At 42.8% G+C, this 25,513-nt stretch overlaps 1 protein-coding gene across 1 annotated transcript in view; it reads left to right on the top strand.

The window, feature by feature from the left end:
• The first annotated feature begins 2,065 nt into the window (after positions 1 to 2,065).
• The window catches only part of LOC144767612 (putative methyltransferase DDB_G0268948), a 217,774-nt gene continuing 194,326 nt past the window's right edge, over positions 2,066 to 25,513 (top strand). Inside the window, exon 1 of the mRNA XM_078651015.1 lies at positions 2,066 to 2,176. Coding sequence (XP_078507141.1) covers positions 2,066 to 2,176 — 111 coding nt within the window. The remainder of the gene's footprint in view (positions 2,177 to 25,513) is intronic.

The raw sequence follows: 25,513 nt of genomic DNA, 5'->3' as shown, positions 1-25,513 counted from the left end.
GCACCATCCCAGTTCAGAACCTGGCTACATGCAAATTAGTCTCACCCTGGCCCAGTGCATCATGGGAACAGGGCAGACCAAACTACCAAGCCAATTCTTTACTGGAAAGGAAACAAGCTTCCGGGGACCGGTTTCTGGCATTACAGCCGTGTTCGGCCCGGCTTGCTTGAATCCTAATGATGCCGTGAGCAAGGGACTCATGTCTGAGCATACCCTTCCACTCCTATAGTGGCAAAAAACGATTCAGAAAAGGGGGTGGTGATGGACAGAGTATCTGAATTAAGCAGAACACTCCTACCCAGTCAAAAGATCAGGGCTTGATCCATCACCGTTTTTTAGCTCACTGCACCATCCCAGTTCAGAACCTGGCTACATGCAAATTAGTCTGACCCTGGCCCAGTGCATCATGGGAACAGGGCAGACCAAACTACCAAGCCAATTCTTTACTGGAAAGGAAACAAGCTTTCGGGGACCGGTTTCTGGCATTACAGCCGTCTTCGGCCCGGCTTGCTTGAATCCTGATGATGCAGTGAGCAAGGGACTTTTCCAGTAAAGAATTGGCTTGGTAGTTTGGTCTGCCCTGTTCCCATGATGCACTGGGCCAGGGACAGTGAGCTAAAAAACGGTGATGGATCAAGCCCCGATCTTTTGACTGGGTACGAGTGTTCTGTTTAATTCAGATACTCTGTCCATCACCACCCCCACTTTTTGAACTGCATTTCCAGCACACCACATTCTTACTCACTTGCAGATTTTTTCAATCAAAATATTATGGGTTGGAATAATGAGGCACAATAAGTTCAATAGGCAGCAACCGTGGGTACTATACTAAGCAAATATATACTATAACATGTGGCAAAATAAAGCTGTTTACACTTCACACCACATTATGGGTTCTTACAACAGAAACATGATCTTATTAAACAATGTCTATTGTAATGTTTACGCTTTGTACATATGTTGTTCCCTCACTGTGTTATGTCTGTGGACCAAAATGTGGCCCTCTCCTTTACAGATATATTGTCATTTACAACACCAATAGCTCTAACTCTCGTAAATGCGACACCCATTGCATTGCAAATGCTTGTTTTGTAATACAGCCTCCAGAAGCTAGATGATATATTATAGAGCAGACACTTGATGAAAATGTTGCAATATGTCCTCAGAACTCTAGAGGCCTACATGATTTCCTAAATAGCCACATATGAAATAACCTAGTTATGGCATGCTGGATTGCCACATTGTGCACCCATAACATCAAAGCATGCAGTTCAGAATAAGCAATCTTCTCTATAAAGAGGAGCAGGCTGTGTGTGAGTGGCATTGTGGGCTGCCTGCATAAATGTGACGTGTGACATCACACATCACATTTGACTCCCTGAAACGGGCAGACTACACAGCAGTTTAGAGGTGTATAGTGCAGAGGATGCTCCTTCTTGGAGATGGTAATCTGTCAGTCTTTAACTATGAAATAATATCCTTCCCCCTTAGTCATGGGTATTTTACAATCACATCTGCACTGCCCACCTTTATCAGATCTTCAAGTGACTAATTTGTGGTTACATGATATACTGCAATCCTGCTGACTTTGCGCCAAAGATCATTTTGCAACGAACAGTGATTGTGCACTGAAATGTGACTTATTTCTTCTAATGGTGTTATTTTTGCCTAAATATGTTGCCACTGACCATTGATTCACCTAAGAACATTTTATAACCGAAATCTGAATGTGTGTTCGATCCAGAATGGCTCTATTGACTTGACACCAAAATGTAATTTTACACCTACAACTGATTTTATACTAGCATATGTTTTTAAACCAAATGTATTTCCACTGTACTATTTGATGCTGCGGCTAGGATAATTTCTCACATTTATGATGTTGCAACGATCATGATTTTGCCTCCAAAGCTGAATTTGCCCTAATTAGTGGTTATCGTTCTAAGTGGGGTGGAACACAGTTTAATAGATCATTAAACAGTTGTTCATTTTATAATTTATCTTTATAATCTATGCTCCTCCTTATGTTCTTTTTGTTTTGTTTTTTGTGTTTTTGCATCTCCAGATGACATATAGATACTACGAAAACAAAGAACATGCGTCACTCTATCGGAAATACATGATCCGTGAGCCTGGAGAGGTGCAGGGGCTTATCCTCTCCTACCTAGAAAAGAAGGTAAGAGGAACACGGGTATGTGTGAGTGCATTGCCATTCACATTTAGATCAAAAGATAAATAAAAGATGTGTTTGTTGATTTATTGATTAAAACGTTATTTCAGAGTGCTAGAAATGTTGCTGGAATTTTTCTAGAAGGGTTTGACAGTTTTACAAACAAGGTATGTGCTATAGTTCAGTTACCATTGTCCAAGAACAATCAGGCACATGCATCAATATTGCTTTTTGCGATTCCTTAATTGCGAAAAATAAGGAATCGCAATTAAGGAAGCGCAAAATGCAATGCTTCAAGAAATCGCCAATAAAATTGTGATTTCTTAATATTTCTTAATTGCGACTCGCAAATTGCGAGTCGCAATTAAGGAATACCGCCCCATTCATTCCTATGGGCCTAGAGGCCCATAGGAATGAATGGGAAGACATTCTCAATTTGCGATTAGCAATTAGCGAATTGCAAATTGAGAATGCGATTTCAAGGGTGCAGGGGTGTCCAAAGGACACCCTGTTGCACCCCTGACATCAATCTGTGCACATATGTTGTGCACACACGCCCAAAGGGCATGTGTGTGCACAACATGAAACTTTGAAAAAAGCACAAAAGTGCATTTTTCATAGTTTTCGCAAATTACCATGAGGTTCAACCTCATGGTAATTTGCTCCCCCCTAACTGCGAAATCGCAATTTTTTAAAGTTTCATTCATTGCATTTAAGGAATCGCAAAATGCGATTCCTTAAATGCAATCGCAATTTGAGAATTCGCAAATATTTGCGAATTCTCAAATTGCGAGGGCCTTCACCCTTCTTGCATTCCAAAAGCAGATTTTGCGATCGCAAATGGCCGATTTTTGCGATTCGCACCGTTTGCGATCGCAAAATCCCTTGATGCATGTGCCTGAATGTCTATGCAGAAGGCGATTCTGTACGGAAATAACCTCCGCAAAAAGTGAAATATTCTACACAGATATCTCCAAGCTGTTGGGATGCCTATTCCAGGAGACTGCAAGCTTAAAAAAAATCCCTACGGTCGACTAGAAGGATAGCACAAATGGAAAAAAGCGTGAAACTAAATAGATGAAAAGACAGGGGTAGACGACAGCAAAGGTCTGGAGATCTGTGTCCCTGCCTTCACAGTTATTCCAAGTGAGCATGTATTTAAAAGAATATTGCATACCTCATAAGAACAAGAGATACTGTAAGAAATAGGGTTACTGGTTGAGAGAGGTGAAATCCTCCTCCATCATCAAACACAATCCTGGTCAGGGTCAAGCACACTACAAATTAACCTGTGTTAAACCCTATGGTAACTTGGCACAAAAACGGGCTCACTCAATTTAAAGGCAATGTGTAAAGAATGTATGCAGACAGTAATAAAGTGAAACACAACACAAGAGAAATTCCAAATCAATTTACAAGAAACAGTACAATTGAAGTAGTCATTTGAGCTAAAACAACAACAATCTAATCAGAAGACCCAGAGATATGCAATTTTAGAGATGTAGATACAAATAGTGGCTAACATCACAAAGCTACAACTGTGGTTATCTTGTGGCAGTGTTAAGGTCAACTACAATGAGTGTGGTCTGGCTACTGGGACCCAATTAGGTCCCATGAACAAGAGTATCTTAAATTCTGGTTGTGGAGCAATGTGTCATCTTGCATCAAGGATGTTTTGTGCTGCGACGACTTCTAGGAGCTAGAGGCTGCAATGTGGAGTCATGCATCATAGTCCAGGATGCAGTCCCTGAGGTGCTTGCGATGCAAGGCCTGCATCGAGGATCCATTGCACAGGGGCTGTTCCGGCAAGGCTGCAGGCGGCAACGCAAAGTCCTGCACAAAGGATGCATCACCCAGCAGTCCCAATGTGGAGTTTGGTGACACAATGCTTTGTGCAGCAGCTCCGATGAGGAGATTCTGGGAGGCGATGCCTTATGATGCATCATTCTGCTGGACCACAGTTGGGTTGGCAGAGCACCTTAAGGCCCACTTCCAAGGGTCCTGGGCTTGGGTGACACCACTTTGGAGGGCAGGACTCACAGCTGCCAGAGTTCATGTGTTGGGCTCAAGATGATAAAGAGGACAGTCTTCTAGCCTTTGGAGTCACTCTGGTGGTCCTGGATTCAAGATACAAATCTATTCCATCTCAATCAGGCAGTAGGGCATAGGTCCACACAGCATATCATCATTATGATGGTCCTTCTTGCAGCAAAGCAACACGGCAGTTCTTCTTCTGAATCTTCCACATGTCCAGATGTGTACTGAATAGTTAGGGAACGAGATCCAATAAATATAGCGGGTGTCCACTTTGAAGTTGGAGCAGATGCTAGTGATTTCCAACCCCCAGAGATTTTTGGAATTTCCTACCTGTCTGGGGTCACAAAGACCAGTTTCAAACCCTTTTTGAGAGTGCTTACACAGAGCAATTGTGATGTAGAGTGTGACAGCCCCCCCTGTTAAGTCATGGTGACCCATCTTGCCAACACCTAGTTTCCCTCTTTCTCACTGTCTGAGAGTAATAACGACCAGCTCCACCTAGCCAGGGACAGGCTGCAGGCAATTAGGACAAGAAAATGCAAACTTTCCAAAAGTAACATTTTCAGAATTCGGACTAAAAAAAGCTTTTCCAAATAAAAAGGGCTTTTAATTACAATTCTTAACTCAGAAGTATATTTCCAACTTTTTTAATACACTACACTCTGTCCTCTAGGTTGGTCAAGGTCTACTTTAGGGGTGACGTATCTATTAAAAAAGAAAGGTTTAGACCTGGCAGAAAGGTTTTGTTTGCCAGGTTGAAAAGGCAGTCTGAAATAGCACACACAGGCTGCAATTGTCAAGCTTGAGACATGCTTAAAAGGGCCACTTCGGAGAGTGGCACAATAAGTGCACCAGGCCTAATGGTAGCATTCAATTTGCTGGACTTCATTTAATTTACAGGCCTTTGTACCTCTTTACGAAGGGATTTACAAGTACAATAAATATGCCAACTGGGTGTTATCCAATTGTACCATATATAGAGGAAAGAGCACATGCAGCACTTTAGCACTGGTTCTAATGCCCACAAAATTAAAATCTACAAAAAAATAGGCGGGGTGAAGACAAAATATTTGGGGGAAGACCATCTTAAGTCCCACAGGTCTAACATGTGTCTGACCTAACTGAAAGTAGGGAGAGGTATTTTACCCCATGAGAGTTTTCCTCACTAAGGTGAACAAATGTGAAAATGCAATTTGCACTGGCGTTATCTGACCCAGGATGGTGTTTTGCTGTAAAGTTCATTCCCTGTAGGGATATGGACCACTTCAACAATTTGGGATTCTCACCCTTCATCATCATCAACCATCTGAGGGGTATGTGGTCTGTATGAAAACTGAATTTAGCCATAATGGGCATGGTTTCAGATTCTACAGTGCCCGGGATGCAGCAAAGGTTTCTCCCGCAATAGCACTCCACCTTGGTTCCCAGTGAAGTAACATCCTACTTATGAGGGCTACCGGTTAGTCCAGGACCTCCTTATTTAACTTTGATTATACTGCCCCTATGCCATGCTCTGAGGCATCTGTTCGCACATTAACTTTCTGGGATTCATCTGGGGCATTGAGTACAGGGGTTGCGCACATGGCCTGTCTGAGGGAGTCAAATGCTTTTTGACAGCCTTCTTGAGATCGAATTCCATGGCTGCTTCACCAAAGTCAGTTCAGTCAAGTGGGCCCTTTGACAAACCTTCAGTACTATTCAGTGATGCCCATGAAGGCCATCAATTCTGAATGTGTATTGGGGACTCCCAGCCATGATGGTTTCCATCTTGGTCTAGAGAGGCTACACCTTACTCCCGCTCACCAGGTGTCCTGAATACACCACAGATTAGGTCTTATTTTGAGCTGGCAGTTTCCGATGCTCAGCACTTGTGGGTAATTATCATCACCAGCACTTATGACAGTCTGCCACATGGTAGTGCTGTTTGTCTAAATTAAAGATAACAACAACATACGTGTATTAATTCAATATACATAAAAAATGACTAATACCTGCTGCCCAAGCCAATGTTATAGCTCTGGGAGACGCAATAGTCTGAACTGTCATTCTTGGAGGGTGTGAAGGGTAGTTGTTGTGTTGGTTCTTTCATTAGTGCACTGGCAGGGGCAATGTAGGTGCCAACTGCAGTGGTCTCCAGACAAGAGCCATTGCACATATTTCTTTTTACAAAATGAGCACTGCCACAGGCCCTTTCCCTAATTAGCAGTTACCCGCCTTGGCAGTAAGTGCTGCATGGTTCAGAGCCTGAAACAATTCCTGCAAGTAAAAAAGGGTGGTCCTTCCAGCTGCAACTGAAGGCAGCTATGTCATCCAGGCAAGCAGCACTAAATGCATCCATCTTACTAAAAACCTGTTTCACCAGCCTCTGTAAGGTGACATTCTTCAGACAAGAGGGCACTACCTTAAATTGGAAGTGGCCCTTTGCTGAGGAAAATGCTAACCTCTCTTTAGCCCCCTCAATTAAGGTGGCCCACCAGTGCCCAGACATTAGATCAAATGCACTGTGGAACTTGGCAACCCTCAAACAATCGATGAGCTCATCAGCTTGTGGGATGGGGTGAGTGTCAGTCTTTTTGAATACATTGAGCCCTCTGTGGTCCACTAAAAAGCTAAATGCTGGGTTAGTGTCCTATGGGGCAGGCTTGGGGACCAGCTCCAATCGGCTGGACAAGGGACTACTGGTGTGATCAATCTCCCCCAACTCCACTCTCTTCAGAAGCATCAAGAGTCCAGATCCTTCTATTCCTGAAGCAGAGAAACAAAAGACCTACAACTTGTCCCTCTGTTTTACCCCCATTGACTTCAGCTCCCTGGACCAGATTAGCCACCCCGCCCTATCACCCAGCTGTCTAATTTCCCAAGCTTTGATTCTGCTACCCTGGCTGCACTAGCAAAGCAGATCAAATCGGGCTCTCGAATGGACCCTTGTTCTTCGAGGCTTTTCCAAATGGCTCTGCCTGGATTGGAAAGGCAGGCTCTGGGATTACTTAATGAGTCTTTAGACCTGGGCTATCTACCAACTAATCTGAAGGAAGCAAGGGTCACCCCCCTGTTGAAAAAACCTGATGCAGATACGGCAGCCTTAAAAAAGTATAGGCCTATCTCGCAGCTCCCCTTTCTAGCAAAACTTTTAAAGCAACTTGTCTTGACAACACTTGCAAAATACCTAGATGACCATCAATTGCTCCACACTATACAGGTGGGCTTCAGAGCCCACCATAGTACAGAGCTGGTGATGGTGTCCGTTCTGGACGAGCTCAGAGTTAGGGCCAATAGTAAACAGCCAAGTGCTCTGATTTTATTAGACCTGTCAGCAGCATTCGACACGGTCAGCCATAACATTCTGCTGAACCGTCTGTCGAATCTGGGCATAAATGGGCAAGCACATCAATGGCTAAGATCCTTCCTGACTGATCGGTCTCGGGGAGTTCAATTGGGTGAGCTGCCATCGGACTTGGGCTTCCTGACCTGTGGAGTCCCCCAGGGTTCTGCATTGTCTCCGCTCCTTTTTAATATCTATTTGCAGCCCTTGTTGCAGGCTCTGAGACGTAGGGACTGCCAGGTCTTTAACTATGCCGACGACACTCAACTTCTGGTCTGGCTTGACAACTCCGGCCAGGCTCAGGAGTCAGTAAAAAATCTTCTTAGATTTACTGTTAATTGGATGGCAGCCAACTCCTTGAAGATCAACCCGGATAAAACTGAGGTGCTTATTATTCCAACTCAAAATAGCCCTTGATGTGATCTTTTTTGGCCCCCAGAATTAGGAGTGGTCCCAGTCCCAGTGCCAGTGGTAAAAAGCCTGGGACTGATAATTGACTCGGAATTGTCCATGACCTGCCAGGTTTCCTCGGTTGTGGGAATCTGCAAGGGCTTACTTAGGCAGCTATGGAGACTTTTTCCCCTCCTTTATACATCTACATTGCAATCAATTGTTTCCGCCACTGTCATCTCTCTGCTGGATTACGGAAACGGCCTTCATTTGGGCATTCCCCAGAAGCTCCTCAGGAGACTACAAGTTGTACAAAATGATGTGGCCAGGCTAATTTTTATACTGCCTAGGAGAACGCAAGCCACCCCATTACTACATAAACTGCACTGGCTGCCCATTGAACATCGCGTGCATTTTAAGAGTCTTTGCATAGCTCACAAGGCTATTTATGGTGATGCACCTAAATATATAAAATATCGAGTGAAAAAGTACGTTCCTAGCCGGGTTCTAGGATCATCTGAGGCCTGTAAGCTAGCCTCTTCCACGTACAACCTTAAAACCAAAGGGGGCAGAGCATTCTCGGTCCTCCTTCCACAGATGATCTACCGGAGAACCTGCGAAAGGAACTGATTTTGCTTACCTTTAGGAAGCTCTTAAAGACCTATCTTTTTAGAGAGACACTGACATCGGTTTAAGTTCTGCCTCCGCTGCCGCTAGTTTTTCTACTCTAGCTACCTGTTCATTTTCTCTAAGAGCGCTTAGAGACCGGTGGGTGATTTGTGCTATATAAAAATAATATAACATAACATAACAGAACCAACTCATGTCTTTTTGGTGTTTTTTTATCATATATGTGTTCTCTTAAATTTCATTTGTTGATAGTAATCTATACTATATGGTTGTCAGAGCACAGCAAATGCATCACACAACAGAACCAATTGTTTACTATAGAGGAGTAGGACTGGACCCATCTCACACAAACCTAGAGTGACTCAAAGGCAAGCTGGCTTTTCCCCTGTTCTGAAGACTCAGGGACATAAAACACTTCCTGAACCTGTGCAACAGCGCCTGCATTCTGTCATCTGTGAGCCCCTGCCCTGCCAAAAGGTGTCAATCCAGTCCTGGACAATTGGAAGTGAGGTTTTTTGTGCTGCAACTCTCAATGCCGACTCAACACTACTGCTGTGCTGAAACCGGTGCATTTCACTCAATGAAGACGAATCACCCGTCTTGCTGCTCAACATTGAAGTTGTCACTAAGTGTGTGGCTCTATAATGATGCATCACCCACCTTTAGTGGCGCTTAATGCGGAAGCTTTCCATGAGCATCAGCTCAGTGACGCATCACCTATGAATCCCACAGATCAACAACAAAACATCACTTCCCTGCTCATTGCATCTCATTCTCGATGTTGATGCGGCCCTTCCAAAGGTACTGTTTTCAGTGGGCTCTGGCTGATTGCTGTTTCCAACCCGAGGTACATCACGGTCAGCCTGAACCTTTGGATTTGCCCGAATCAAGCATGACCAATATCCCTGCTTGGCACTTTTTTATTCTAAGCATTATATTTTGATTTAATATAAAGCCTCTTGATTCCTGTAGGTGAAAGAAGAGGCGAGGTGAGGCAGCAAGCAAGTGAGTTGGAAAGGAGAGAAGCCAAGAACCTAGATGGGGCTTAAAGCCACGAGCCCCACGTTCGACACAGAAGCGGTCGTGCGCTTTGCCCTCCGGGGAGGGATAAACCTACAAATTCAGACACGATAAATGAGGCCAGTGCTACTCAAAGGAGTCCTCTCATATTCCCAATACCAACTATATTGGGAAAACTAATGTATGTACAAAGTTTAGCTTCGTTACGAATGAGCTTACAATTTTTAAATGCCAGGAACTGTAACAGGACTCTTAACACCCCTGGCCCTACAGAAAGTGAACTCACAAGGAAAAAAGTCACCATCAGACTTAATATATGCCTCTTCAAAAGCTAAACCAGGGGTAAAATGTAGATGCCACATTACAATCGAATGACATCGAGAAATACTGGCTTCACAATTAATGGCATTGGAATAAAAAAAGATACATTTTTTGTAACCAAAAGACCTGGAAAACAAAATGATGATACTATCACAACATAAATTGATCACATAGCTACAAAAAAGGACTACTTGGAATTACACTCAAAGTGCACCACCTTTAGTAGATTTGCTCAAACATTACATAATACTGCCACAGACTTCTCACATTTATTAGGAGAACAGTGCAATCAGAAACGCCTCTACACCTTGGTATTGCAAATTTTACATACTTTACAAGCCTCAACAAAGGCACTTGTTATGTAGTTGACAAATTAGATATACAAATAGACCTAATGAATATAGTGGCCATGTGCATCACAGGTATTAGTGCCAAACTTGAAAAACTCATCAAGCTAATAGTAAGAGTACAAACTAAGTACCATTCCCACAATCCTGGAGAATATAATATTTTTTTAAAAAGCCAATTTGGCCAACAATCTAACAATTGTTGTCAAACACAAAAGACCACCAATCACACTAAAAAACAGGAAAAGAAATCTCAGGAACCCAGTGAGCAATGGAACACAGGAAAGAAATCTAAAGACTCACATGCACCCACAGGGGAAGAAATGTTTCTTCTTAAAATAAGCAATCGGTCGATCAATCTGTCGATCATGAAGGAGGATCATACTCAATGATAGGTGCAATTACAATGACGAATGGAAATCAGCAATGGAATACAGATAACAATGAAAACACAGCATCAACATAAACAACATACAAACAGTCTAAAGGAAAAATCGTGGCACAACCCACAAATCAAGGACAATAATGGCCACAGTCCAGGACATACATAGTGCCAAAAAACAGGTATATATTGAGTTAAGTAATAATCAAGCAAACAATGCAAACCAGATCAAAGGGTCGAGACCAAAAAAAGAAACAAGGACAACCATACTCTGAATGCCCAATTAATAAAAACACCAACAAACACAGTGCAGGGGAAAGCCTCAAGAGGTCAAGCATCCAACAAAGATAAAGATCTGCAGGAAATCAATAAGGAGGCCCTCCCTCACCCCATTCCAGAAGAGAAGAGGGCACACAAACAGATAAAGAGAAAATAGACAGATCTATATTCGAAACAGGCTTCAGGGTTGCAGCACAAAACCGAAAGTAAGTTGACTCCATCAAGAAATTTGTGAGGGCTTTATTTCAACGGCAACAGTGGTTCTGCCACCTATTCGCTTCTAAGCAGCGTGAAATCTTTCTTCACAATTGTATATCCCTCCTTTAGGATGAGATTAAAATGTAATGTTAATCTCATCCTAAAGGAAGGATATAAAATTGCAAAGTAAGATTTCACACTGCTTAAAAGTGCATAGCTGGCAGAACCACTGTTCCTTTAATGTATAAATCCCCAGGTTCTACGCGTTACTGGGTCACCTATGATTAAAATGTAATGTTAATCTCATCCTAAAGGAAGGATATAAAATTGCAAAGAAAGATTTCACACTGCTTAAAAGTGCATAGCTGGCAGAACCACTGTTCCTTTAATGTATAAATCCCCAGGTTCTACGCGTTACTGGGTCACCTATTATCCTATGCTTTATTTGAACGGGAACATCTCTCCCAAAAAAAAGGATATGCCACAAATTTTCTTCACCCCAATATTTGACTTGCATGGTCAACATGGCATTCCTAGCAGGGGGAATATATTAAAATTGACAGCTGAAATCCAATGGACTGAAAAACTTAGATTCTGCAGATCTTCTATCAGTGGAATTTCTGCCAAATAAGGATGTTAAACACTCTGAACACACCTTAAACACATAGTAGTCTGAAGAGATAGCACAACTTATACTAAATCACACACAGCATTTTGAAACATGAGGCATAAAACTAACAAAACAAAACAAAGATATGCTATACCCAACCTTTAATGGTTAAACTTTACCTTAAAATTACATATCTCCCAACAAAAGCACCCAAAAAAGGCCATGTGTTCTCGGTTCTGCAGAATGCCCTTGGAAGAAGCCCAAGTTCACCTTGAAGGAAGATCACCTGTACACAAACACAGACACACACCTTACACGGTGGAGCTGTTTCACATCTCAGGTATTCTTTCAAAACTTGAAAAGCTCACCAAGCTAATAGTAAAAGTACACACAATTCACTCCCCAATTCATGCCACCTGCCCATGGAGGCCGATCATCAACAAGCTACAAAAAGGGAAAATAAGTATTAAAAAGCCAATTTGGCCAACAATCAAACAATTGTTGGCAAACACAAGAAAAAAAAACCACAAAAAAAAACCAGGAAAAGAAATCTTAGAAACCCTGAGAGCAAGGGAAAAATAGGGAAAAGGAAACTAAGAAATCACACGCACCCACAGGGGATGAAATGGATATTTTTAAAAAGAAGCAATCAGCTACACAATCTTGAAGGAGGATCAGACTCCGACAGTAGGTGTAATCACAAATGGCAGGAACAAGGGAAGGCAATCGAGAAGACAAAAACATGTATAGAAAAGCAAGGAAAAAAACAAGACAAGTGATAAATCAACAAGAACCTAGAATATATCCTGTATAAAAAAAATCCAAGATAATACTGTGGAATCTAGCTGACTTAAAGCCCAGATGACAGTGTTGTCAACAAAGCTAACCAAATTAAATGGGATGGGGAAGAGGTAGAGGAAATAGAAATTTGAGCCCAAACAGGTCCAGATCAGTACCCCATCAATAAGAGAATTGGACAGTATAATAAGACCAGATAACAGTACCAATGACCACAAACTGACAGTGAAAGTAATAACATCACAACAAAACAAAAGATGACACTGAAAACACAGAATCAACATAAACCTCATACAAACAATCTAAAAGAAGCATTGTGGCACATCCCACCAGTTAAGAACAATAACGGCCACAGTCCAGGGCACAGGGCTAGAAACGGGAAGAAATTGCATTAATTAATAATCGAGCTAACAAAACAAACCAGATCAAAGGGTCCAGACCAAAAAACACCAAGGACGACGGCTATATTCAACATGCCCTATTAATAAAAGGATCAACGAACAGAGTGCAGGAGAAAACCTTGACAAAGGCATCCAACAAAGAAGAAGAGCCTCAGGAAAAGGAGAAGGAGGCCCTTGTTTTTGTTTATGTTTGCAGATTTCTAGAGCGCATGGCTGCCCGCAAGCGTCCCAGCGCTAGTTATAGACTAAGTGAGACAGAAGAGACGGAATTAGGGGAACAGCCAGGTCTTCAAGAGTCGGCGAAATGAGAGCAGGTTAGGCTGAGCACGGATGTCCATTGGGAGTGAGTTCCATAGTTTGGAGGCATTGTATGAAAAGAGGCAGCCTCCTGATCGCATCCTTTTGATCCTGGGTACTAAGGCTAGGTGGAGATGTGTAGAGTGAAGGGTTCTATTGGTATTATATGGAACAATGAGATCTTTTACGATGGGGGGGGCCTTACCCTGCATGATTTTATAGGCCAAGCAGAGAGCTTTGAAATGTACTCTTTCACATATGGGAAGCCAATGAAGTGACCTAAGGGCAGGCTTGGCGGAACTGTGGTTGGTGGTGCCCATGAGAAGCCGTGCAGCGGTATTTTGCACAGCCTGCAGTTTAGACGTCACTTTCTTTGGAGCACCGAGATAAAGGGCGTTCCCATAATCCAGTCTGGACAATATGAGGCCCTGGATCAGCATCTTCCTCGACTGGGCAGGAAGCAGGGGAAGAATTTTGCGGGAGGTACGGAGAAGGCCGTAGCACATTCCGGCAGTTTTTCTTGCTTGGGTGTTGAGCCTAAGCCCTTGATCTAGCCAAATCCCTAGGCTTTTAATATCAGACCTTGGGATTGGAGGTGGACCCATGCAAGGGGGCCATAGAGTCTCGGGTCGGAAGTGTGCCTGATTGCCCATGACTAAGATCTCCGTCTTACCGCTGTTGAGCTTAAGATGGGACCTTCCTCGCATCATTCCAGAAGAGAATAGAGCATGTGAACAGATAAAGAAACAATAGACAGAACTATACACCAAACAGGCTTTAGGGTTGTGGCACAAACCCATAGAAAGTTGACTCCATCCAAAAATGTGTGGTGCCCTCAATTAGCTGGGAACCTCCCCCGCCACAACAACAAGGACATGCTACAAATTATCTTCACCCCACTAAATGGCTCCCAAGGTCGACATGGCATTCTTCACAGGGGGAATTTATTAAAATTGATGTCCGAAATCCAAGGACTGAAGCACATAGAGTCTGCAAAACTTACAGTGGAAGTACTGCCAAACAATGTTTTTAAAGACTCTGAACACACCTTAACCACATGGCTGTCTTTAGAGATAGCACAACTTATACTGAATAACAGAACGCATTCTGAAAAGTGGGGCATAAAACTAACAACACGAACAAAGATATGCTATCCCGAAATTTTAGTGGCAAAAGTTCACCATCAATTTACACATCCCCCAACAAAATCACCCCAAAAAGCTTAGTTGTACTCAGTTCTGCAGAATGCCCAAGAAAGAAACCCAAGTATACCTTCAAGGAAGATCGACCCTGACACAGTCTCACACACACACCTTACACTGGAAAGCTGGCTCACATATCAGGTATGGAAGTATGTCGTTACAACGCATGCTTTTTCCACGCATGCCTTTACAACGCAGGTTTTACAACGCAAGTCTTACAAGGACTTGCGTTGGGGGGCGCTGGATAGTGAATAGTTTAATTTACTATTCCCGTGGATAGTAGGGAAGGTTTTGGATAGTAAATTAAACTATTCCCTATCCTACAGCACCCTCCAGCGCAAGTCGTTGTAACGACTTGGTTTGTAATTCCTGCGTTGTAAAGGTACTGCGTGGAAAAAGTTTTGTTGTAAAGGATGTTTACCTCAGGTATTGTTGTCAAACTTGAAAAAGTCACTGACCAAATAGTAAGTGTACAAGCGCTTCATTCCCTACTTCATGCATCGACAAGGTAAGTACCCTTTCCGCAATGCTGAAAGAGATAATAAGTATTAAAAATGCCAATTTGGCCAACAATCAACATTTGTTGCCAATAACAATAGAACATCAAAAACAACTAAAACCAAGAAAATAAATCTTAGGAACCCAGTGCACAGTGGAACAAAAGAGCAAAGAAATCTAAGGAATCACATGCACCCATGGGGGAAGAAAATGATCTTATTAAAAAGAAGAAATCATGTACGGCAATCATGGAGCACAAAAATGAGGAGGCAGTTGAGAAATCAAAAAACATTATAGAAAAGCAAGTAAAAAAAACAAGACAAGTGATCCTATATTCAAACAAATCCAAGATAATACAGTAGAAACTGGCTTACCCAAAGCCTAGAATGACAGTATAGTCGATAGAGCTAGTCTAATTAAGTGGGGTGAGGGAGAGCTGTGGAAGTGGCTTGCAACCACACTAAATGCACATAAGAGAGAATGTCCCAGGGAGTCCCCATTGAAGAAGATGGAGAGAGATGATATACACCTTCTCTCATGAAATTTAGCAAAATGACTGCTAGAAGAAGGCATACCACCTCAGGACTGGGAAGTATATGATATAATAGCACTTCAGGAGGCCTTGGAGAATTTACCCCTGAAAACTTTAATCCACTATATTGTGTAGGCAAAGAAAAAGAGCACTGTAGTCGCCAAAAAGGAGTACAAGCGGTCTATGTGTCTACAACAATAAACATTAAACCCCAAAAACTAAAATCCCCTGAAACTAATCGAACTCACATGCAGGAGGAATCACGAACAAAGATCAGTACTGCTGATTAAAATGTATATACCACTAAGATTAAATAGGAAAAAATACTTAGTTCATTACAAATAACAACAGTTTTAGACATAAGAAATGTTTACCCACTTTGGGATATAATCTTAATAGGCAATTTCAATGCTAATTTAATCCACACACTGAATGAGGATGCAACATTTACATCAAACACGATACAATGGGTTGTGTTACTGCAGTACCAACTCCAGGCATACCACCCAGACCGTATAGGTTTGTCATTTGTCACAATGTTAGTATTTAGGAATGCAGGTGATCAATGGTAGAACCACCTAGGACTTCCCCCTGAAATTTACATTCCATGGTGCTAAAGCCTGATCCATAATGGACTACACAATAGTCTTACTATCTTTGATGCCGCATTTATTACAGTTTTCAACTCAGAGCTATCAAAGTCATCAGTATATACATTTCAGGTTAAACCCCAGAAGGCACATGAACATCCTGGCACTGGAAGGTACTACAAACTCAATACATTTAAAATGACTACGGTGAGCCAATGCCTCACAACAAAATCTGAGCAGCAAAATATAGGATCTAGCAGTGGTTAGTTGCAGCAAAAACACCAACTCAATAAACTCCTGGATAGAATCAATATTGCCAGGCTTCTCCAGGAGAACACAAAGGTAGGAAAACATTGCCTCCTGATGGAAAATGCAAACATTGAAATGAGAACTAAGAAAAGCTGTCAGGAGCATCAAAACTACAGATATGGATCAAGTAGCATGGGATAAAATATGGAAGTTGAGGAAAGAATACCAAAAACAATCAAGAGATGAGAAAGGTAAACATAGATAGGTCACTCGAACATACAGGAGAAAGTCTGATTAGATTTCTTGGTTTGAAGATTAGAGGGGGATATATTGCATGAACTATTGTCAAACCCGGAAACGGGCCAACTTTTTCACCAAGCCAATAATAAAATAATCATAACATCTGCAAATTTAGACTAGGCCTCCTAGTTGAAGACAATATAGATAATAAGGAGCGGCAGAAGCAACGGAGCACCAGGACCAAATGGCACTCGCCAGGTGATTTTCAAATGCGACACGACATTCTGTGGGAAATCACTTATATTTAATTTAAGCTGAACTACTATGCTGCACCCCACTTAACTGGTTAGAGTCCATAATAAATCCAATATATAAAGGGGGAAATCGATCAAACCTGTAAATTATAAACTGATAGCACTACTCGGTGTTAAAGGAAAGTATTATACATCAATGATTCTGGCAGACTTGATCGAGGGGTCAGACAAGCATAACCTGATCCCGGTCAACCAGACCAGATTCAGGAAAGGGACCCTAACAACAACACATGTACTGTCAGTCTCACTAATCCCCAACACATGCAAAAGGGAATAGGAAAAATGTCACCTCTGCTTTATAGACCTAAAAGCAGCATTTGATTGTGTTGATCGTCTCAGGTTGTGGAGGAAATTGAAAGTTTGGAATATTACAGAAAGAATATTGTGAGGAATAATGCAACTTTATACTTACACATGAATAATGGTAGGTGGCACCGGGCTTTCAAGAAGGATTGTCACATAGAAGGGCTTGGAAGCAAGCATGTGTGCTGGCTCCCCATTTATTTAACCTGTTCATGTGCTATCAAACACACAGGCGTGTGTTTCTCACCCGCCATGACTGGGTAAATTGAAGTTGTCACTTCTTTCATACACTTACAATGTGGTAAAAATGAGCCTAACAAAAGTAGGCCTCAATTTGGTGTTAGCAGAAATGCAGGATTACATCATCACTAATAGAGTGGAAATAACGTAGCAAAAATATAAAACATGCTGATCCAAATGTGACTCACCCTCAAACATAAAATATGGTTCAATGATAAGATGCTGGAAGAAGTTACTAGCTACAAATCCATAGGATTCTACTTAGATAACAGGAACGAAAGGGCTGGTTTGCTTACATATGCCTTCAGTACTCTAGCCAAAAAACTAGAAAGCCCATTGTAGTGATGAGGGACACAAGAGTCTTATTCCAGTTTCTTTAATCGTTATGTATATCACAACAGAAAGCCGTCAGCTTGTCAACCAGGACGCCGGTCCGCTCTGTCAACATTCCAGAGCGAGCGCCTGGCTGTCAGATGGAATGTACCAACATGCGATGAGGGAGGAGGGAGGGGAGAAAAGGGGAAACAGGGAATAAAGTGAACATTAACTGTAGTTACAACACATCATCATCCAGTGGAGAAGTGTGGCTCAGGGGTTAGAGGCAGCAGACCCGGAAGCTGAGATCGGTCCTGGACCAGGGTTCAATTCCCCGCCTTGGCGGGTCTTGGGCTAAAAATTCCACGGACTTGATAATTCTCACCCCGGTGCCTCCTCAACTCATGGGTTCACACTCTGCGACTCTGGGCAATAGCTTGCTTAATCTCCACAACGGCCCCTCGCGGCGGGATGCCTGACTTTCACCTTGTGGATACCCTGCTATCTCACAGGGGAATACCAGGAAGGGTTCCCTAAGCAAGCGCCGGGAAACCCACTGTGGGTAGCTGTGCGCTATATAAGCTCAACTACTACATACTACATTTAAGGGAAATAACTGAAAGGTACTGGATATATAATGATGGGTGATCCTGTGCTCCTATGACTTAAGTACGTGTGTCTATCTCATTATGTACTGTTTGTGCCACTGAGGAGAGGTCCTAAATCTGTCACTCCTTCTGTCTAGTCTGATGTTTTCCCTGATGTCATTACCTCCCACTCTTCTCATTACTGTCCTGGGCTCTCCCCCTTCTGCTGGAACCACTCGATCATGACTCCACAGTCTACCATCAGCCACAACCACAGAGTTTCTGTTTTGCTGCTGGATGGTCTTGGGGGCATAGAACTTGTTGCCTCCACTCCACAGTCTCTCTGGTTTCTTTACATAAACTCCTTGTCCTTCCTGAAATTCTCTCTCCTTCACTCCCCACTTCTTATCGTACCATTCCTTGTATTTCTGCTGACTGTCTTCAATTCTCCTCTTGATCTCTTTGTGATCGGTCTTCTTTATTTGTTTTCTCCCCATCCAACTGGGTGTGAGTTTCGTGCCAGCTTTTCTTCCCCTCAGCAACTCAAAGGGTGTGCATCCTGTAGTGGACTTCGGCGTAGTGTGGTATGCCCACAACATGTCCCTTATGGCTTCCTCAATGTTTTCCCCCGCTTGGTTGGCCAATTGTATGCACTCTTTCAACATACGATTCACTCTTTCCACTTTCCCGTTTGCTTTGGGACAATACAGCGGCGTGTGAACATGGGTCACCGAACAGTCTTTGAGGAAATCCTTCATCTCTTCTGAGATCAGTTGTACGCCATTGTCTGTCACAAGTGTTGAGGGTATGCCTTCTAGTGTGAACACCTCTTTCAGGAAATCAACTATGACTTTGGTGCTCACATTGTGAACGGTCTTGCAGGTTATCCAGCTTGAAAAGTAGTCAACTAGGACCAATAAGTACCTGTCTTGAGGCCCTTTGCCATGGATAGGACCCGCTATGTCGAAGCCTAACTTGCTCCACGGAACCTCCGGAACTTCAACTGGTGACAAAGGTGCTCTCCTCGTGATCTTGGATTTGTCACTCAGGGCACACGCATAACAGTCACGCACCTTGTCCTCCATTTCTCTGTCCATGGTAGGAAACCAGTAGTCTGCACGAAGTCTGGCTTTGCACAAGCTTCTGCCTAGATGTCCCTCGTGAGCCAGCTCCACTACTTTACTTCTTAATGCTTCTGGTGGGACCACTTTCCCTGATTTCAGTATTAGGTCACCTTCCACAGATAGATCCTCCCTCACGTTCCAATATGGCTGGATCTCTGTCTCCATGTCTTTGCATTTCTTGGGCCATCCAGATAGTATATACCTCTTCACCTTCTTCATAACATCATCTCGTTCTATCTGGGTTTCCCATGACGCCTTTTCCACTGCCGCTAGACGCACTTCCAGGATTGAGCTACTCTTCATTTCCTCAACCTCCTCTCCGTCTGCAGGTGCTCTTGATAGGAAGTCAGCAACTCTATTTTGTTGTCCAGGTATATAGGAGACCTTGAAGTTGTAAGCTTGTAGTCCCACCGCCCATTTAGCTATCCTAGGCGTCATGCTTTCCATGTCCTTCTTGGTGAACAGTGAGACCAGAGGTTTATGGTCGGTTTGTACTTCAAAAGGAATACCCCAAATGAAAAACTTGTAGTGACAGATGGCCCAATAGACAGCTAGGGCCTCTTTCTCTATGGTGGAGTAATTCTTCTCAGATACTGTGAGGGTTCTTGATGCGAAGGCTACCACGTTCATCTGGTTGCCTTCTCTCTGTGCCAGCGTTGCCCCTATGCCTCTGTTGCTGGCGTCCGTAGATATAATGGTTGCACCATTAGGATCAAACTTCCCTATATACGGGGCTTCAATGATAGCCTTCTTTATGCACTTCATGGACGCATCCTGGTCTTTTCCCCATTCAAAAACACTGTCCTTCTTTATCAAGTCTCTTAACGGTTGCGACACCATAGCAAAATCCTTAATGAATTTAGCCATGTATTCCGCAAGACCTAGGAAAGACAGTATGTCCTCTTTACTCTTGGGAATGGGAGCATCCTCCACTGCCTTCACTAAGTCATGTTTAGGTTTGATGCCATCTTCAGATAGAGTGTGTCCCAGGTAATCCACCGAACTTACTCCTAGTTTGCATTTTGAAGGCTTCGTGGTGAAGCCCACTTCTTTCAACTTTTCCAACACTCTTCTAGCCATTTCATTGTGTTCTTTTTCGCAACCTCCAAAAATCAGGATGTCATCCTGGAAACAGATGGTGTTCCTACAGTCTTTTAACACATGTTGCATGACTCTTTGGAAAGCAGCAGCTGCCGATGCCAATCCAAATGGCATTCTCTGAAACTTGAAATTTCCAAATGGGGTGGTGAACGCTGTCAGTATTTGGGAGTCCGGGTGAAGCTTGATTTGGTAATAGGCAGAGGATAGGTCCAGCACGCTAAAATACTTGGCACCCCTGATCGTGCTTAGCATTTCCCCTATCCTGGGAAGAGGGAACCTGTCCACAAGAATATTCGCATTGAGGTCCCTCAGGTCCACACAGAGTCTTATGCTGTTCCCTTTATCTTTGGCCATGATGACAATCGGGGCCAACCAGGCTGAACTCTCGATTTCTGTGATGACTCCCTCCTTAACCAGCCTCTGAAGTTCCTGCTGGAGGGGGTCTCTCATGCGCAAAGGTATAGACCTGGTCTTGTGCACCACTGGCACCGCCCCCTCCTTTAGCACAATCTTATGCATGTAGTTCTTAAATACCCCCAATCCATCACTGAACACTTCCTTGAACTCATTCGTGAGATTCTCTGATATACCTTCTGGGTCAATTAACAACACCTGCTCTTTGTTGTTTGGATCAAGTATGATTCCCAACTGCCTCTGATGTTTCCAGCTCAATAGGGTCGAGCCTCTCGTGGATACATACACCTTTCCTACTGTGTGTCTATCTTTAAATGAGATTCTCATGGTCACCATTCCCTCAAGGGAGATCTTCCCTTTGTTGTAACCCTTGGGACTAATGTCTGGTGGCAACAATTTTACAGGATGATTGGCAAACTTATCTTCAAACACTTTCTTATCTACTAAAGTATAAGGGGAGCACGAATCAGCATACATACTAAACATCACTCCGTCAAGTAAGACATCACATTTGGGGTAAACATCATCATTGTTATCTTCCTCATCCCCCACTTGAAAAATGTACGATTTTTCCCTTCCCTCTTCCTGGGGTGTCTCCTCAATGACATGCACTGCTCTGCCAGGTGCCTTACATACCTTGGAAAAATGCCCCCACCTGTTGCACTTTCTGCACTGTACATTCCTTGCAGGACACTTCCAGTTATTTGCCAAATGATTTGGACTGCCACATTTATAACACACTGTGGAACTGGGCTTGCTTCGATTAACCTCTTTACTCTTGTCCCCTACTTTACAAACCGTTTCACCCTCGGTACTAACTTTGCTTTCGGACCTCTCTCTGTTTGTACCCTCTGTAACTCTCATTTCCTTCATGCAACGTGCTGTGTGCTCTAAACCCTTAGCTATGTTTATTGCTTCCTCAAGATTGGGGTTCTTGGTAAGTAATTCCTCTTGTATCTTGGTTTCATTGGTGCACCTCACCAACTGGTCTCTTATTAAAGAGTCTGTGAGTTGACCAAACTCACATGTGGCTGACAAGCCTCTCAACACAGCTACATAATTACTCACTTTCTCCTCCCTCTTCTGAACTCTCTTAAAAAACTTATGTCTTTCCATCACCACATTTATTTTCTCCTTAAAATGAGCCGCTAATTCCCTCAGCGTGCTTTCATATACATTGACACCTGCCTCCACCTCCTCTTGCTCATCCTCAATTAATCTCCCAGTTATATCTTCATATATTTTCCTCCCATGTGTGCCCAAATTATGTAGCAATATATGTTGTTTGCGTATATTAGTGTAGTTGCTGCCTCCAATTGCTATTAAGTAAGATTTGAAGATACCTTCCCACCTTCTCCAAGGGATTACTGGTTCTCCTAATTCATTAGGAAAAGGTGGGGGTTGGCTCATTCCTGCACCTGCCATTGCCATAAAGTTCCTAAAATCCTTGTAGGTCTATATTTTCTCAAAAAAAAAAAAAAAAAACAACAGTACACTAAAAAACATGAAAATGACTCTATGCCACTAGTTGCTGTGTTTCTAAGCTGAGTAACACACACTTGTGTTCACCAAAAAAAAAAAACATAAAAACAACACTTTCCTATTTTGCCACTAAATATTTGTACACTAGAGAGAATATAATTAACACAGAGGTTTATGCAGTCCTCTTTCTGCTTCCACGGTCGATAAATTTAATCCAATGTGATTGCCTGCTTTCCCTCCAACTGGCGGGAGCTTCCTGTGGAGAAGCTTCCCCTCAAAATAATCCCTGTCAGGAAGAGGCCGCTCTTCAACTGGAGCTGAGGTATCCGGGCGTGCACTCACAGAACTGCTGCCTCTCTCAACCCCTCAACACTGCACTTCCAAGTTCCCACACGAGAGCGAGAGACGAACATAAATCCACAGAGTCACCACGTATCTCTGGGCGAAAATACCGGTAAGCGCTCTGCCTCGCGCAATGTTTCAGTCAGCGCCGTTGGTTCATGCGCGCAGAAAGCTTCATGTAAAACCGAGAAGTCCCAAAAATCCATTCAAAGCGTCTGTAGTCTAAATGCGCCGGAGCAAAATGCACGGTAATAAATTCAGGGCGCCTCACAGCAGGAAAGCAGGGAAGGTGGTTCCGCTAATCGCCCATCAACCTACGTGAAAATTAGTTGATTTCAGTAACGCTGCCACATGACTAGATAACAGCGCGCTCTTCACTTAAGTTCGCAGCATGTGCCCGACCCGGCACACAAGTATGAGCGATGACACACCGCCCCTAACGCTTCAATTCCGCTCCTGCCCTTTCATTGAAATTTCACCATACACAGGCAACGCGATGCCCGACCTGGCAACCGATAAAATAAACAACCCTTCCAAGGTATTTTCTTGCAAATGTCTCTCCTAATCTCCTTACTTGTGAGGCTTAGGCAGCAGTTAGTGACAACCAGCATCGGTCACTCGCTTCCTCCTGTTCTTAGTTTCACCGGCTCCGTTTCATCTTCCTCCGTCAACAAGCAGTAAATTCATTCCAGGGAAACGGCAATAACTGTCCCTGGCCCAGTTTCCTTCTCCTCGTCGCCAAGAAATGTAGTGATGAGGGACACAAGAGTCTTATTCCAGTTTCTTTAATCGTTATGTATATCACAACAGAAAGCCGTCAGCTTGTCAACCAGGACGCCGGTCCGCTCTGTCAACATTCCAGAGCGAGCGCCTGGCTGTCAGATGGAATGTACCAACATGCGATGAGGGAGGAGGGAGGGGAGAAAAGGGGAAACAGGGAATAAAGTGAACATTAACTGTAGTTACAACACCCATCCTTTACACCATTGCTATCTGTGACAGCAGCAGGATTTCTGCCAACAATATCTTATGCCAGCATTGCTCTACATCTAAAAATACTCAATACTTTTAAATAAACTACATGTCACTACTTATAAACTGGTCTTCCAACTACCTCAAAATGGATCTCCAGGCAGGTGTGGTTGGAATTTGGGCTAATTAATGAGTGAATTGGGTGCACGTATCCAACCATTAAAAGCTAGTACCAAATAAAGCGAAATTCTTAACATTCACCAATTGATAAAGCACTATGGATTGAAGTGGAAAAAGACAAAACATCAACATATAATCGGTATTTTCACAAAGCACTCCAAACTTGTCTTTCACAAGCTAGACAAATCATTTAAAAAAAAAAACTTCAAGTCAAAAGTAACTTTATTCTGCTTCAAAAGACCATAAAAGTTTGAACAAACAAACATACATGGCAAACAAATAAAAATATTTTTTTACATGCCAACTTGATCAGTACCAAGGAAAAAATAAATGCAATTGTTTCCAAGGATTCAGGCAATTAAACAAAATATATATCTTCTTAATATCAGATACTCGGTACAGCTTGGTACGAGATTAAAACTTACACAAAATGTAAAAAGATGTAACATTCACCGTTGTCTATTGTAACTCCTAGCATTTTTGAATGGTCATTACAGCTTTAATAAAATTAGTCACAGCAGTGCAAATATCAAGTGTAACTAAAGAATGCAAAACATTAAAACCTTCAATATAGGTACATGGTTGATTTATTCTGAAACGTGGAGCCAAAATGTTTCCTCTCAGGTCTGTATAAAGAGGGCAAAACAACATAAAGTGCAAGGTGCTATGAGCTGGCATATTATCAGAAGGGCAAGGTATGAGTTTGTGGACCCATCGTAACTGTTTTGGAAAAGCCACCAGAAAGTGCAAGGTGCTTAGATGAAATCTAGTTAAAAGAAATCTATTCCAGGCATTAGTAGTACGAGTAAGATAAAATTGCTGTTGTACATCATGGAAATGCAAAAGTCCTAACAGCTCCCCGCCTGAGCTAAGCTCACTTGCCTTAGACAAGTATGTATTTTTTATGATTGATTTTGCATTTGAATTAATGTGTGCAGGGTTGTTGTAATAATGCCTGTTGGACTTGGCCCTTTTTGCAGGGTCATCCCTGAACGTTTTGCCTTCCTCCTATATTTTTTCTGACCTGTTATTGGCTATTTTATGACCACTGCTGATCAGTGCTAAAGTCCATACGCTCTCCCTATTGTAAATTGGTGTATGGATTAGTAATTCCATGTTTGGCTTGTTTGGCTTACTTGTCAGACCCTATCTACAGTGCACTGAGTGTGCCCAGGGCTTGTAAGTTCAAATGCTGCTGATGGGCTTGCAGCACCGGTTGTGCCACCTACAGGAGCAACCTTGTAAAATGTGTCTAAGGCCTGCCATTGCAGAGCATGTGGGCAGGCTGGTACTGTCATGCTGACTGGGCAAGTGCACACACTTGCCAGTCCCCAAACCTTCCCTTTTCTTCATATCAGACACCCCTATGGTAGGCCCAAGGCAGGGTGCATTGTAAGTATAAGGTAGAACATGCCCTGGTGTGTGCAGCATGTCCTAATAGTGAATTACAGCCATTTTCGTTTTTCACTATTGCAAGGCTAACTGTTCTCTATAGGCCAGAATGGGCAGTTAGATTATTACATCTTATAATCGTTACTGACTCAGGGAACATGGATGAAATTCGAGTTTAGTATGCCTGAACTCAGCCTGATAAAATACATCTTTCAGTGAAGTTGGTTTTAACAT

Source organism: Lissotriton helveticus, chromosome 7 (assembly GCF_964261635.1).
Source record: "Lissotriton helveticus chromosome 7, aLisHel1.1, whole genome shotgun sequence".
Lineage (NCBI taxonomy): Eukaryota > Metazoa > Chordata > Amphibia > Caudata > Salamandridae > Lissotriton > Lissotriton helveticus.
This window is presented reverse-complemented; position numbering and strand designations above follow the sequence as displayed.